Genomic DNA, 11639 nt, shown 5'->3' with positions numbered 1-11639 from the left:
ACACTACCACTCTCTCTCTCTCTCTCTCTCTCTCTCTCTCTCTCTCTCTCTCTCTCTCTCTCTCTCTCTTATAATTGTGGTTCTATTATATTTGTCAATGAATTCATATTTTAGTTGATTATCTAAAACGGATCCATTGACTTTCTAATTTTAAATTCAGTAGTTCCTTTAGTTTGTGGGATCATCTTCTTTAAGAAAATTATAATTAAGAAGATTACAGATTAACAAACCTAGCTAGCTGTATTGTTGTCTGTTGAAGGAGTTATCTGATTAGTTAATAATTCGAAAGCCAGCATTCTAGAATCTTAACAAATCAGTCGATCATGTAGTCACACCACAATTTAAATTGATTGTGAATGATTTGTTCAGCCAGCTACTATGTGAATCAGCACAATGCCAGATATAAAATCAGGCACCACCTGATTGAATTTTAGGACGTGCTCAATGAACATCGAAAAGTCTTTGTTCCTAGTATTGTTTAATTGTGAACTTATTAATTCTCTCAAGAGTTGTGTGTATGAATGTATCTATAAATCTGAATCTTCGTCTATTGCAGTCTCTGCGCATATTGGTATCTACAAGCAGCAACATTTCTGAAGTGAGTGCAGTTCAGTTCGTTCAACATACTTTCTTATTTCTACTTCTCTTATTTTCACATTATGCTCGACATATAGCTTCGATTAACCTCTCGGTCGTATTAATTTTTAGATTGATAGCTAGCATGGAAAGTATTCAAGTTGGCTCCAATACACTTAATCTGGAACTTCTTATTAACCGCAACAACTATAAGAAGTGGAGATTACAGGTAAAAACTTATTTGTTGTCAGAAGATCTATGGGATGTTGTAGAAGCAAACACGGAACCTCCAAAACTAGAAGATGATCAAGCCGGTTATAAGGCTTGGACCAAAAAGAATGCCAAGGCTTTACACACAATCCAATGCTCATGCGGGCCGGAGATGTTTCCTTTTATAAGCGAAACTGAATCGGCCAAAACTGCCTGGGAGGCTTTGGAACAAGAGTGCAAGGTTTTGCAAGGTATGCCCTTGGTCAACGACAGTACGTAGTTTTCATGAGTATTAATTTGTTTATAATTTGATCCAGTTATCTGCCTGTTTGCCTCAAAAATCGTCTCGGCCGAAAAGAGAGGCCGAGGGACTCGAAGGTACAATCGTCCTTCTAAGTGCGCGGGCGTGCCAACTCCCGGCCTGTTGGCCAAGCGAGGTTTTTGATTAATTTTGCGCCTGATCTGACTTCTCCCAAGTGATTGTAGACCGAGGAAGGAACCGTCTCGGCCGTTGGGTAGAGCCTTTGTTGCAAGGACTTTCGGCATTTTCACCGATGTTTCTCCTCTTTTTTTTGTGATTTTTTGTATAAGTTTGCGAGAATTAAAGTGCGAAAAGTAAAAGAACAAGAATCTAAAAGCGAAAATTTAAATTGCATGAAACGTAAATTGCATGAAGTAATTGCAAGAAATTAAAGTGCATGAATTTAAAGACGCGGAAGAGAAATTACATGAAAGTAAAGTGCGGAATGTAAAGAAAGCGATAAAAAAGAAGAAGAGAACTATGCTAGAACATGGATAAAAAGATTGATATTGTAGAGAATTTGTAGAGAATTTGATAGAGTTTGTATTGAAGTGTTGTTTGTGTTGGTCGGGGGACCATTTACAATGAAGTTGAGGGTCAAATATATACAATTACAAATGCACAATAAAGGAAAGAGAATACAATTAAATATTTGAATTTCGGTCTTAATGACCGGAATTAAGATTATGCTCCATATTACTCATTCCTTAATCGCACCATATATCCTTTCTTCTTGAGGCATCGTTAGAATCGATTGTCTCTTGATTATGAAATATTGTCATCAATGCCTTCAAACGCAATTACATCTCGGTTATTTCCTTCCTTGATTATATATCGGCAATTATGATAAATCGCCGTCATTTCCTTCCTCGATTATATATCGGCAATTATGATAAATCACCGTTATTTCCTTCCCTTTTATATATCGGCAATTATGAGAAATCACATTTATTTCCTTCCCTTTTATATATCGGCAATTATGAGAAATCGCCGTTATTGCCTTCCTTTTTAATTTCTTCTCCATAGGTTAATATCTAATAGAATTTTATTATGAAATTCTATTGAGATATTGCTAATAAAGCACCAAATTTTCCTTATCTATCGGCTAAGATTTCAAGGGCCGATTTACCAAAAATGAGTGCAAACATAGCCCCCCCAGTTCCTTGAGCATCGGCTCGAGCCGAATGGTTAAGGGACTATATATTGAACATGCCGGCCAAAAAGAAGAAAGTAATATCAAAATAATTTAGGCCGTGATCATAGATAAACTCTCGGCCATGCAATAATTACCTTTTGATCTCATTATGGAGGCGGCCAATGATGCTTTATTGCGAATTTAGAAACTTCTTTGTTTTCGGCCTTTTGTTTAATATTTTTAAGGCCGTGAAACATCAAATTTGAACCCCATGCAGCAAGTTCTTGATCTTCGGCCATTATGTAGGCCGAATTTTTATGCTCATACGCACTTAAATTATCAACTTCGGCTTCTAATTTAAATTGAGCCGATTGTGATTTTTCCAAGTCGGCTTTATTTCCGACAACCAAATCAAAACGTTCAATTTCTTCAACTGATTGAAATTCTTGTAGATCATCTGAATAATTATTGTTGACGTTGATATTTAATTCAGGCGTGTGTGGATCTTCAAGCTTGGGTTCATCTTCCATAATTACGTTGAAATTATTCTCTTCATATTGGGTAAATGAATAAAGTAGATGAAAGACCATTGACATCATATATGCATGTTGTCGTGCTCGATATTCTTCCTCATATTTTCTCCTCCTCTCCAAGCGCTCTACCTCATGCTTTCGCCAATCCTCTTCGAGTTTTTCTTTACGCCTTTGAAAATATTCATTCAACTCTTGGCTTTTTTTGTAGCTTTCTTGGAAGCTTTCATTCAACTCCTCTTGGCTCTTTTGGAAGCTTTCGTGCAAAAACTCTTTGTTCTTTTGTATAGCCTCCAAAATTTTCCAACAATCATGTTGGTGATTCGAAACAATTTCGGGTTGTATCGTTGGCATTTGCGAATTCCATGATGCATGGCTATTGAAATCCACAAAACTTGTGTATGCAGCATAACTGTATCTCCCATCGACACCATATATTGAACTTGAGCCGTTTAAATTCGGCTCGTAGAAACTCATTTGTGAAAACACCTAATACATTGGCGTCCCACCGGGTGTGCCACAAGATGTTTGCTCAAAAAATCGTCTCGGCCTAAAAGAGAGACTGAGGGTCTTGAGAACAATGGTCCTTCAAAATTTGCGCGGGCGTGCCAACTCGCGGCATGTTGGCCAAGCAAGGTTTTGATTAATTTTGCGCCTGATCTGACTTATTCCAAGCGATTGTAGGCCGAGGAAGGAACCGTCTCGGCCGTTGGGTTCTCTTTCCTTTGTTGCAAGGACTTTCTGCGTTTTCACCGATGTTGTTCCTCTTTTTTTGTGATTTTTGTATGAGTTTGCGAGAATTAAAGTGCGAAAAATAAAAGAACAAGAATCTAAAAGCGAAAATTTAAATTGCATGAAACGTAAATTGCATGAAATAATTGCGAGAAATTAAAGTGCATGAATTTAAAGACGCGGAAGAGAAATTGCATGAAAGTAAAATGCGGAATATAAAAAAAACGATAAAGTGCGGAATGTAAAGAAAGCGATAAAAAGAAGAAGAAAAACTAGGCTAGAACATAAATGAAAAGATTGATATTGTAGAGAATTTGGTGTTTGTTTGAATTTGTATAGAGTTGAGTTGTGTTGGTCGAGGACCATTTACACTGAGGTTGAGGGTCAAATATATACAATTACAAATGCACAATAAAGGAAAGAGAATACAATTAAATATTTGAATTTCGGTCTTAATGACCGGAATTAAGATTATGCTCCATATTACTCATTCCTTAATCGCACCATATATCCTTTCTTCTTGAGGCATCGTTAGAATCAATTGTCTCTTGATTATGAAATATTGTCATCAATGCCTTCAAACGCAATTACATCTCGGTTATTTCCTTCCTCGATTATATATCGGCAATTATGATAAATCGCCGTCATTTCCTTCCTCGATTATATATTGGCAATTATGATAAATCGCCGTCATTTCCTTCCCTTTTATATATCGGCAATTATGAGAAATCGCCGTTATTTCCTTCCCTTTACCAAAAATGGGTGCAAACACTGCCGCCTCTTCATGACTTCATCTTTTACTAACAAAGTTACTAGCTGTTGTCACTGGCCGAAAACAATTGGAAAGAAATGTGGTTATGCAGGAATAACTAATGAACAAGTTTGACAGAAACATTTGTCATGCAGGATTTGATGAGAATAATTCCGACCACTTGGAGCGCTATAAATCGTTTGTCAGATATGTGGTGAGTGGTGATTGGGATAAGGCAAAGGAGTGTCTTGGAGAAGTAGATGTCCGTAGTGTGGTAGTAAGAGCAGTAGATGGATTGGAAGGAGCGATAACTCTTCATGTAGCAGCCTGGGAAGGGCACGCGCATATGGTGAAAGATTTGGTGCATTTGATGACACAAGAAGATTTGAAAACAAAAACCGATTCTGGTCATCACACAGCTCTTCATATGGCAGCACAGAAGGGGCATGTACATGTTGTGAAAGAGTTGCCGGTGCTGTTGATGGGGGAAGTACAAGACATGGATGGTGACACAGCTCTTCATTTAGCAGTCCAGGATGGGAAGGTCGATGTTGTGAAAGAGCTGGTGCTGTTGATGAGACAAGAAGACTTGAAAATAAAGAACGATGCTGGCTACACAGCTCTTCACCTAGCAGTGAATAAGGGGGATATGCCTATGGTCAAAGAGTTCGTGACAAAAGAAAAAGGTAATCGATCTCATGCATCTTTTTAAAAGACTATGATCGATCATTTGCGCAGTCTTCAGTTTATTTCGGTTTCCCTTGTCATTACATTTATCCTCCTTTATGTCAACTGATTTAACATAATTCAGGGTAAAAGAAAAGAATTTTGAATTGTAGTGCGACTAGCAATTACATCAGATCGAGAATATGACTAGCTAGCTAATAATACAAGTTCACTTCATTTGCAGGTAAGATAATTACAGCGAGGACGAGTTTGAGCGATATATACCTTTTACTATCTGTGTGATAAATGGTGATTGGGACAAGGCAAATGAGTGTCTTAGAGAGCTTGATAATCCATGTGGTGCAGTAACAGCAGTAGATCCAACAGACGACTACGGATACACTGCTCTTCACGTAGCCGCCCGGGAAGGGCATCTGGATGTTATCAGAGGATTGGTGTCGTTGCTGAAAACGAGACAAGAAGATCATCTGGAATTGAAAACCGCTGAAGATTTCACGACTTTTGGTTCTGCTATAAGTTTAGGGGTCAGTGAAGAAATCCTCATGGAAAAGGCCAAATACATGGTTGAACAGTACGAGAACACACTGGGTAGTATTTTGGAGATACAAAACGCTAATGGTTCTACAGCTCTTCACTCAGCAGTACTGACGGGGAAAGTGGATATTGTTAAAGAGTTGGTGCCGTTTATGAGAAAAGAAGGTCTAGAAATACAAGACGCGGATGGATGCACACCTCTGAACTGTGCACTGTTATATGGGAATGTGGATATTGCCAAGGAGTAGGTACAATCCATGAGACAAGAAGGTTTAGAAATAAAAAACAGAAGGGGTACCAATGCTCTTCACCTAGCAACCTTTGAGGGGTATATGCATATCGTCAAAATGTTGGTGTCATTGATGAGACCAGAGGCTTTCGAAGAAAAAGACGGTGAGGGTTATACAGCTTTAAGTTTGGCTGTCGCATTTTTGAAGGATGGAGACGTTTACGAAATAGGTAAAAACATGGCCGAAAGAAATGATCAAGTAATTGGCATTCCCACATTTCCCGAAGATGAAATTCCCGTTGTCTTGGCTTTTCGTTTGAGAAAATGGGAATTGGCTCGCTATCTCTATTCACTCACTCCACTTGAACGTCTCAACGGAACCCATGGCAGTGCATTTATTTGCTACTGTTTATATAATAGCAAAAATATTGGTAAGCCTGTTTTTTACATTTTTACTATTAGAGTAATAAGACCTGGACTATGAAGTGTGATCTTATTCAAAAAGGAAATTGTACTACGGATAGCTGTGCAACTAATCCACTTTTACTCTATTCTAGATCTGGCGTGGGACTTGCTTCACCGTTACCCAAACTTGGCTCTGACTAAAACTAGAATCCATAAAAATTCTTCAATGTCGAGTTTGTCTCGTATGAGTTATGCGTTCTTAAGTGGAAGCCAACTGACGCGCTGGCAACGATGGATGTATAACCGTGAGTATAACTAACTACATCCATCTTCTTTTTATCTAGGTTTTCACTTTATTATTTCAAGGAAGTTGAACCTACTACGGATTTATTTAGAATCTACTAGCTTTCAAGTACGCGTTTTTATAGTTTTTCTTGTTTCACTTATTGTGTGTCAATGTCGCTTAATAATTTGGTTATTAAAAAATATATATATATGTTGCATTAATGTTTAATATTGTATTCATCCTCAACCATCTCCCACTTTTCTCTCCCTTGGAAAAAAGGAGTGCAATTCAAAACTGAAAAACTGACAATTACAGTTTATGGGTGCTGCTAGATGTACCCAGCAAAATACTAAGTAGACCCAGCAAACTTTATACACCCAGCAAAATTATAAAATTTCTAAGTAAACCCAGTAACCTTCCAATAATACCCTTTCTTTGTTAAACCCAGCAAAACCCAGGAATAAATTCACACCCAGCAAAATTCTTCTCAGCCAAATGAAACCCCCAACGCGCTAGAAACAATTCCTCTTGCCTCATGTCGCTGGACCCCAAATTCTACCGCCGCTAACCGACCCTTTTCTCACCCAGCAAAACCCATTGTGCCAAGCGCCTTCTAGAGTCCAAGTGAGGAATGGAGAAGAATAAACTCCGGGAGGATCGCATTGATTTCGTTGAGTCCAGTCTCAAACATAGTAATTTCTCCCTCTCAACCATTGTGATCATCGTTCGCTATCGCATCCGCCAACTTTGAGGTATCTCTCTTGATCACTTAAATTTTCATGTTGGTCTGCAATTTGCAAGTAATCCACTTCGAGGATTATGGGAGACTCTTGGAAAAGGAATCTGATATTAGTAATTTATTAGTTTAGGGGTTGAATTTTTGTTCATTTATTGGCCGATTAACTCATGTTTTCATTTGGTTCATAGGCATTGTTTTGTTTTGCTCTTAATTCAATTTGATGGTGAGAGGGTTGATAAGAATTGCCAACTAAAAGAATTTTAAAATTTTAGGTTTCTTTTGTTATTATCTTAATAATAATGACTACAAATGTCATTTCAGACGAGGATAAAATTATCTTTTCAGTAAAGTTTGTTTTGTTGGGTCTACTTAGTATTTTGCTGGGTACATCTAACAGCACCCCAGTTTATCCATGTGTGGAAAGAAGGTTTTTTTATTTTTTATTACTCCAACGGTGTCTGGACACTTTAAGGACTGTTAAAATGATACCTAAACTTTTAAAGTTATAAATATGATGTATGGACCCTTATTTTGATTTCAATGTCGTACCTAGGCTAAATTTTCGTCAAGGCAGCTTTCAGTTTTTCAAAAATAAGGGTAAAATCGAATTTTTTTATTGAATCAATTAAACCTAGTCTCCATAAAGGCATAAACTAAAAGAAAAAAGCCGGAAGATAATTTGCTAATAAGATATAATTAATCAATATAATTTATTTTCTAATAAAACACCATGCATGACCGATGTCTCCTCCGATTCCCTGTTTTATTTTGGTTTGAGTTCAGCCTCTCCCCAAAGCAGAACAAATATAATTCTTTTTGAAGGGGAGGGGGTGTGTGTAGAGAAAATTTTTCTTATTTTTTATTTTTGTTTTTGTTTTTTATCTTCCATAATACCCGTTGTTTCTTAAATCTTAAAATTTAACATGTTAAACAATCAAGGGTGCGTGAGTTATTAATAAAAAAATTTAAACAAAAAAACAACAATCAAGGACAAAATTCAAAAATTTAACCATTAAGGCAACAATTGACTTTATGTACAGTAGATGTCATTGCATCTAAATACGTTCTCCAATTGTACGAGGAATTTTTCAGTGCTCCCGAAAGACCACGTGGCAGTCTGACGTGGTCCTCCATTCCATTTAAATTTTGACATGTGGATTTTCACGATGAAAAACAATTTTCGTGATTTTGTCAAAGACCATTTTAGGTTTCTTGTTGATATTTTAAATCCTAACCCCTAAACCCTAAACCCTAAACCCTAAACCATAAACCTATACCCTAAACCCTATACCATAAACCCTAACCCCTAAACCCTAGGCCAAACTCATAAAAAACCCAAGACGGTCATTTTACAAAATATAGAAACACTTTAGTTTATATTTTAGTTGTAATAAATCCATGTGTCAATATTTAATTGGCAAGGGAGGACCACGTCAGATTGTCACGTGGTCCTTCGGGAGCATTGAAAAATTTCTCCAATTGTACCTCCATCCAACCACCACCATTTAGTGCTTTTTCTTAAACATTCCATCTATAAATTTTCCACTTCTATTGATTTGTGTCAATAAACAAGAGTTCTCGAAATCCCGACCTCCGACGCTCCATCATTTATTGGTCTAGCTAGCATTTATTAGATCATGTCAGAACGATTTCTTCATTGTAGTCACTAAAAATAAATTGTGTTTTAATTCCAATCACTATCAAAGAGAATTCAACCTGGGTATGGGCGTTTTACATCAAAGCTCTTACCAATTCAACCACAGTTATATTGTTATATTAAATTTAGGTAATGGTAATATCCCAGATATACCTAATTAATGAAGCAACTAGAAAGTTTCATTACATCACAGGGAAATGTTGATAATCGTACTCTTCTATAAAAAAAATTAAAAAAATAAAGTTGACAATCGTATATAAAAGATTCTTATTCCAAATCAATGATTTACATTACTTTTAGTTGTGCTTCCATGCTTTTGTATGTAACAGGTATACACATCGGAGAAGTTCCTAAAGTGAACATTCATGATATTTCTATAAATGTTGGCCCATCAGAAGACGATCATCAAAATAAAAGGGATCGCGTTTCCTCAGGTACGTTTGACGTGTGTATATGTCTACATGGATCTTCTAGTGATGAGGGGATTCATTTTTTTTTTTTGTTATTTAAGAGATCACCTATCAAGTATCAATCCAACTACTTTTCGATATGTATCGTTATCTCTACAATCTGGTATTGAAATCTATATATATGAGTAATTTATTTTTGTAAATTTTTAGTCAAAGATTAAAATTATTATAATCGTTAAGATATTCATAACTATGATTTACAATTATAAATATAAACGATTCATGTCGGATATATAAGAAGATAAACAACATAACTAAAGTTGGAAAAGATAAGGAAAAAAAAAAGTCATATTCACTCCTCTATAGGTAACTTCCGACGATCCACAGTAGCATCTTTAATCCTTAGTCTAAAACCTATAATAGATTTGGGCTTTGTAAAATTTCATCTCAAACCCATTATTCAAATTAAGCTAAAATAGTATTTACTTAAAATGTGTCTTATTTTGACTCAACCAATTAAATACGACCAAACCAATAATATACTAGCCTTTATACCCGTGAAACTCGCGTGTAGAAAACGTTGTTAATAGGTGTTTTTTTCTTTCTTATTTGTAGCTGTTTTATCTTTTTGTGAAGTTAGTACGTGCGTGCGCGTAGTGGAGAGTTTCTTATTGCAATTATAAATCTCAACTTTCCACATCCATTTTCCATAATTATCTACTCCTATTTTTATTTTCTTTTTGTTTTTTACTATACTAACCTTTTAACTTGATTGTTTCAACTAAACATAATAAGAGTAATTTTGGTAAAACATAATTTAGTGAATTTCTACGTTTTATATTAGTAGTAGAGATGAATAGAGTGGGTGTGGGCCAGTAATAAGATTTTATCAATATAAAATAGTTAACAATGATATAAAATGATTAATTATTAAAATAGATTTGGATTTCACTCTATGTGATTAAACGATGATATAAAATGATTAAATAGGTTTTTTTATGGGTTCGAGATGCAAACCTATAGATTTAAGTTTTAGACCAACTGTCGGAGATACCTAATAATGTTTTCCGTATTACGAATTTAGAAACAAACAGAATACGCGTTTGTTGCGGCGAATCTTGAAAACACGGAGAATTGTTCTCAGAGCACAACTCTGACCTCCATGTATATTTTGGAAACGGTCTTTTTCTCGTTTTGCTTGTTTTATGAATACGATCACAGTCAAAGAAGCAAAGAAACATACAGTCAAAGACTCAAAGCTAGCTCTTTCGATTTACTCTCTCCCCACAACCCTTGTTCTCCTACAGTTCTTTCACTTACCAATCTCTTCCTCTAACTTCCTCTTTAACTTTCTATGATTGCTTTGCTGATCTGTTAGATCATATACCCTTGTTTATCAAGAGAGAGAGGTCAAGGACCGCAAAGTTTCCTTCTTGTCCAGTTTCTTTTTAAAATTGGACTCACTACGAGTCGAATTGATATTTGATAATAAGAATGATTTGCATAATCTCACATGTCTGGATCATGTGGGTTAATTGGTATAAAAATAGGGAGAACTACCGCTTGCTTTGGATAGAAAATCTGAAATTGGGTTTGGGATATTTGGGTTTATGAATCTGGGTTTAATATTTGTCTTTGGCATGCTTTGTTGCAAAGTGAGGACAGATGAGGTAAGAGAGAGAGAGAGAGTATTGAAAGTGATAGGTGCAGAGAGGAACACGATAAATCTTTCATATATATATATATATATATTTATATGTTAATACTGTGTTTCAACAAAAACAGATATTCTGAAGATAATGCCGAACACATTCTCAAGTTCACAAAATACCAAATACGATTCATTGTTTTTGTTTTGTAAAACAATATTTGAAAATGAGTTTGTGAAACATTCACTACCAGGACAAACACTTTAGCCGACGAAAAATTTTCGTCGGCCTGTTATCTTAATTCGTCGGCTATAGTGTCGTCGGGAAAAGGTCGTCGGTGATGACTTTAGCCGACAAAATTTTTTTTTTCATCGGCTATAGTCCCACAGTTAGCCGACGAAAAACATGTCGTCGGTTTTTTTCCCAGACTTTAGCCGACGAAACAATTAAGATATTCGTCGGCTAAAGTGTGTAATAAATAATTAAAAAATAACTATAGCCGACGAAATTTACTATATTTCGTCGGCTAAACCTTATAAAAAAATTTAAAAAAATAACTATAGCCGACGAAATTTACTATATTTCGTCGGCTAAACCTTATAAAAAAAATTTAAAAAAATAACTATAGCCGACGAAATTTACTATATTTCGTCGGCTAAACCTTATAAAAAAATATAAAAAAATAACTATAGCCGACGAAACATGCCATAATTCGTCGGCTAAACCTTAATAAAAAAAAATTAAAAATACTATAGCCGACGAATATAGTATTTAAATATCGTCGGCTAAAAGTTGCTGGGTTTTGAAA

General features: G+C 35.7%; 2 protein-coding genes across 2 annotated transcripts; both read left to right on the top strand.

Annotated features, from left to right (window-relative positions):
• The first annotated feature begins 372 nt into the window (after positions 1 to 372).
• LOC101306046 lies at positions 373 to 1423 on the top strand. Its single transcript, XM_004299635.1, has 2 exons — positions 373 to 1037; positions 1145 to 1423. Exons 1-2 carry the CDS (start codon positions 518 to 520, stop codon positions 1180 to 1182), a joined length of 558 nt encoding a protein of 185 aa, XP_004299683.1. The 5' UTR covers positions 373 to 517; the 3' UTR covers positions 1183 to 1423.
• A 2933-nt stretch (positions 1424 to 4356) lies between these two features.
• LOC101299305 (ankyrin-1-like) lies at positions 4357 to 5704 on the top strand. Its single transcript, XM_004301289.1, has 2 exons — positions 4357 to 4921; positions 5268 to 5704. The coding sequence occupies exons 1-2, from the start codon at positions 4357 to 4359 to the stop codon at positions 5702 to 5704; spliced, it is 1002 nt and encodes a 333-aa protein (XP_004301337.1).
• The last annotated feature ends 5935 nt before the right edge of the window (positions 5705 to 11639 follow it).

The sequence above is a fragment of the Fragaria vesca genome, linkage group LG5 (genome assembly GCF_000184155.1).
Source record: "Fragaria vesca subsp. vesca linkage group LG5, FraVesHawaii_1.0, whole genome shotgun sequence".
NCBI classification, from domain to species: Eukaryota; Viridiplantae; Streptophyta; class Magnoliopsida; order Rosales; family Rosaceae; genus Fragaria; species Fragaria vesca.
Note: the sequence above shows the minus strand (reverse complement) of the source record. Positions and strands in the feature narration are given on the sequence as shown.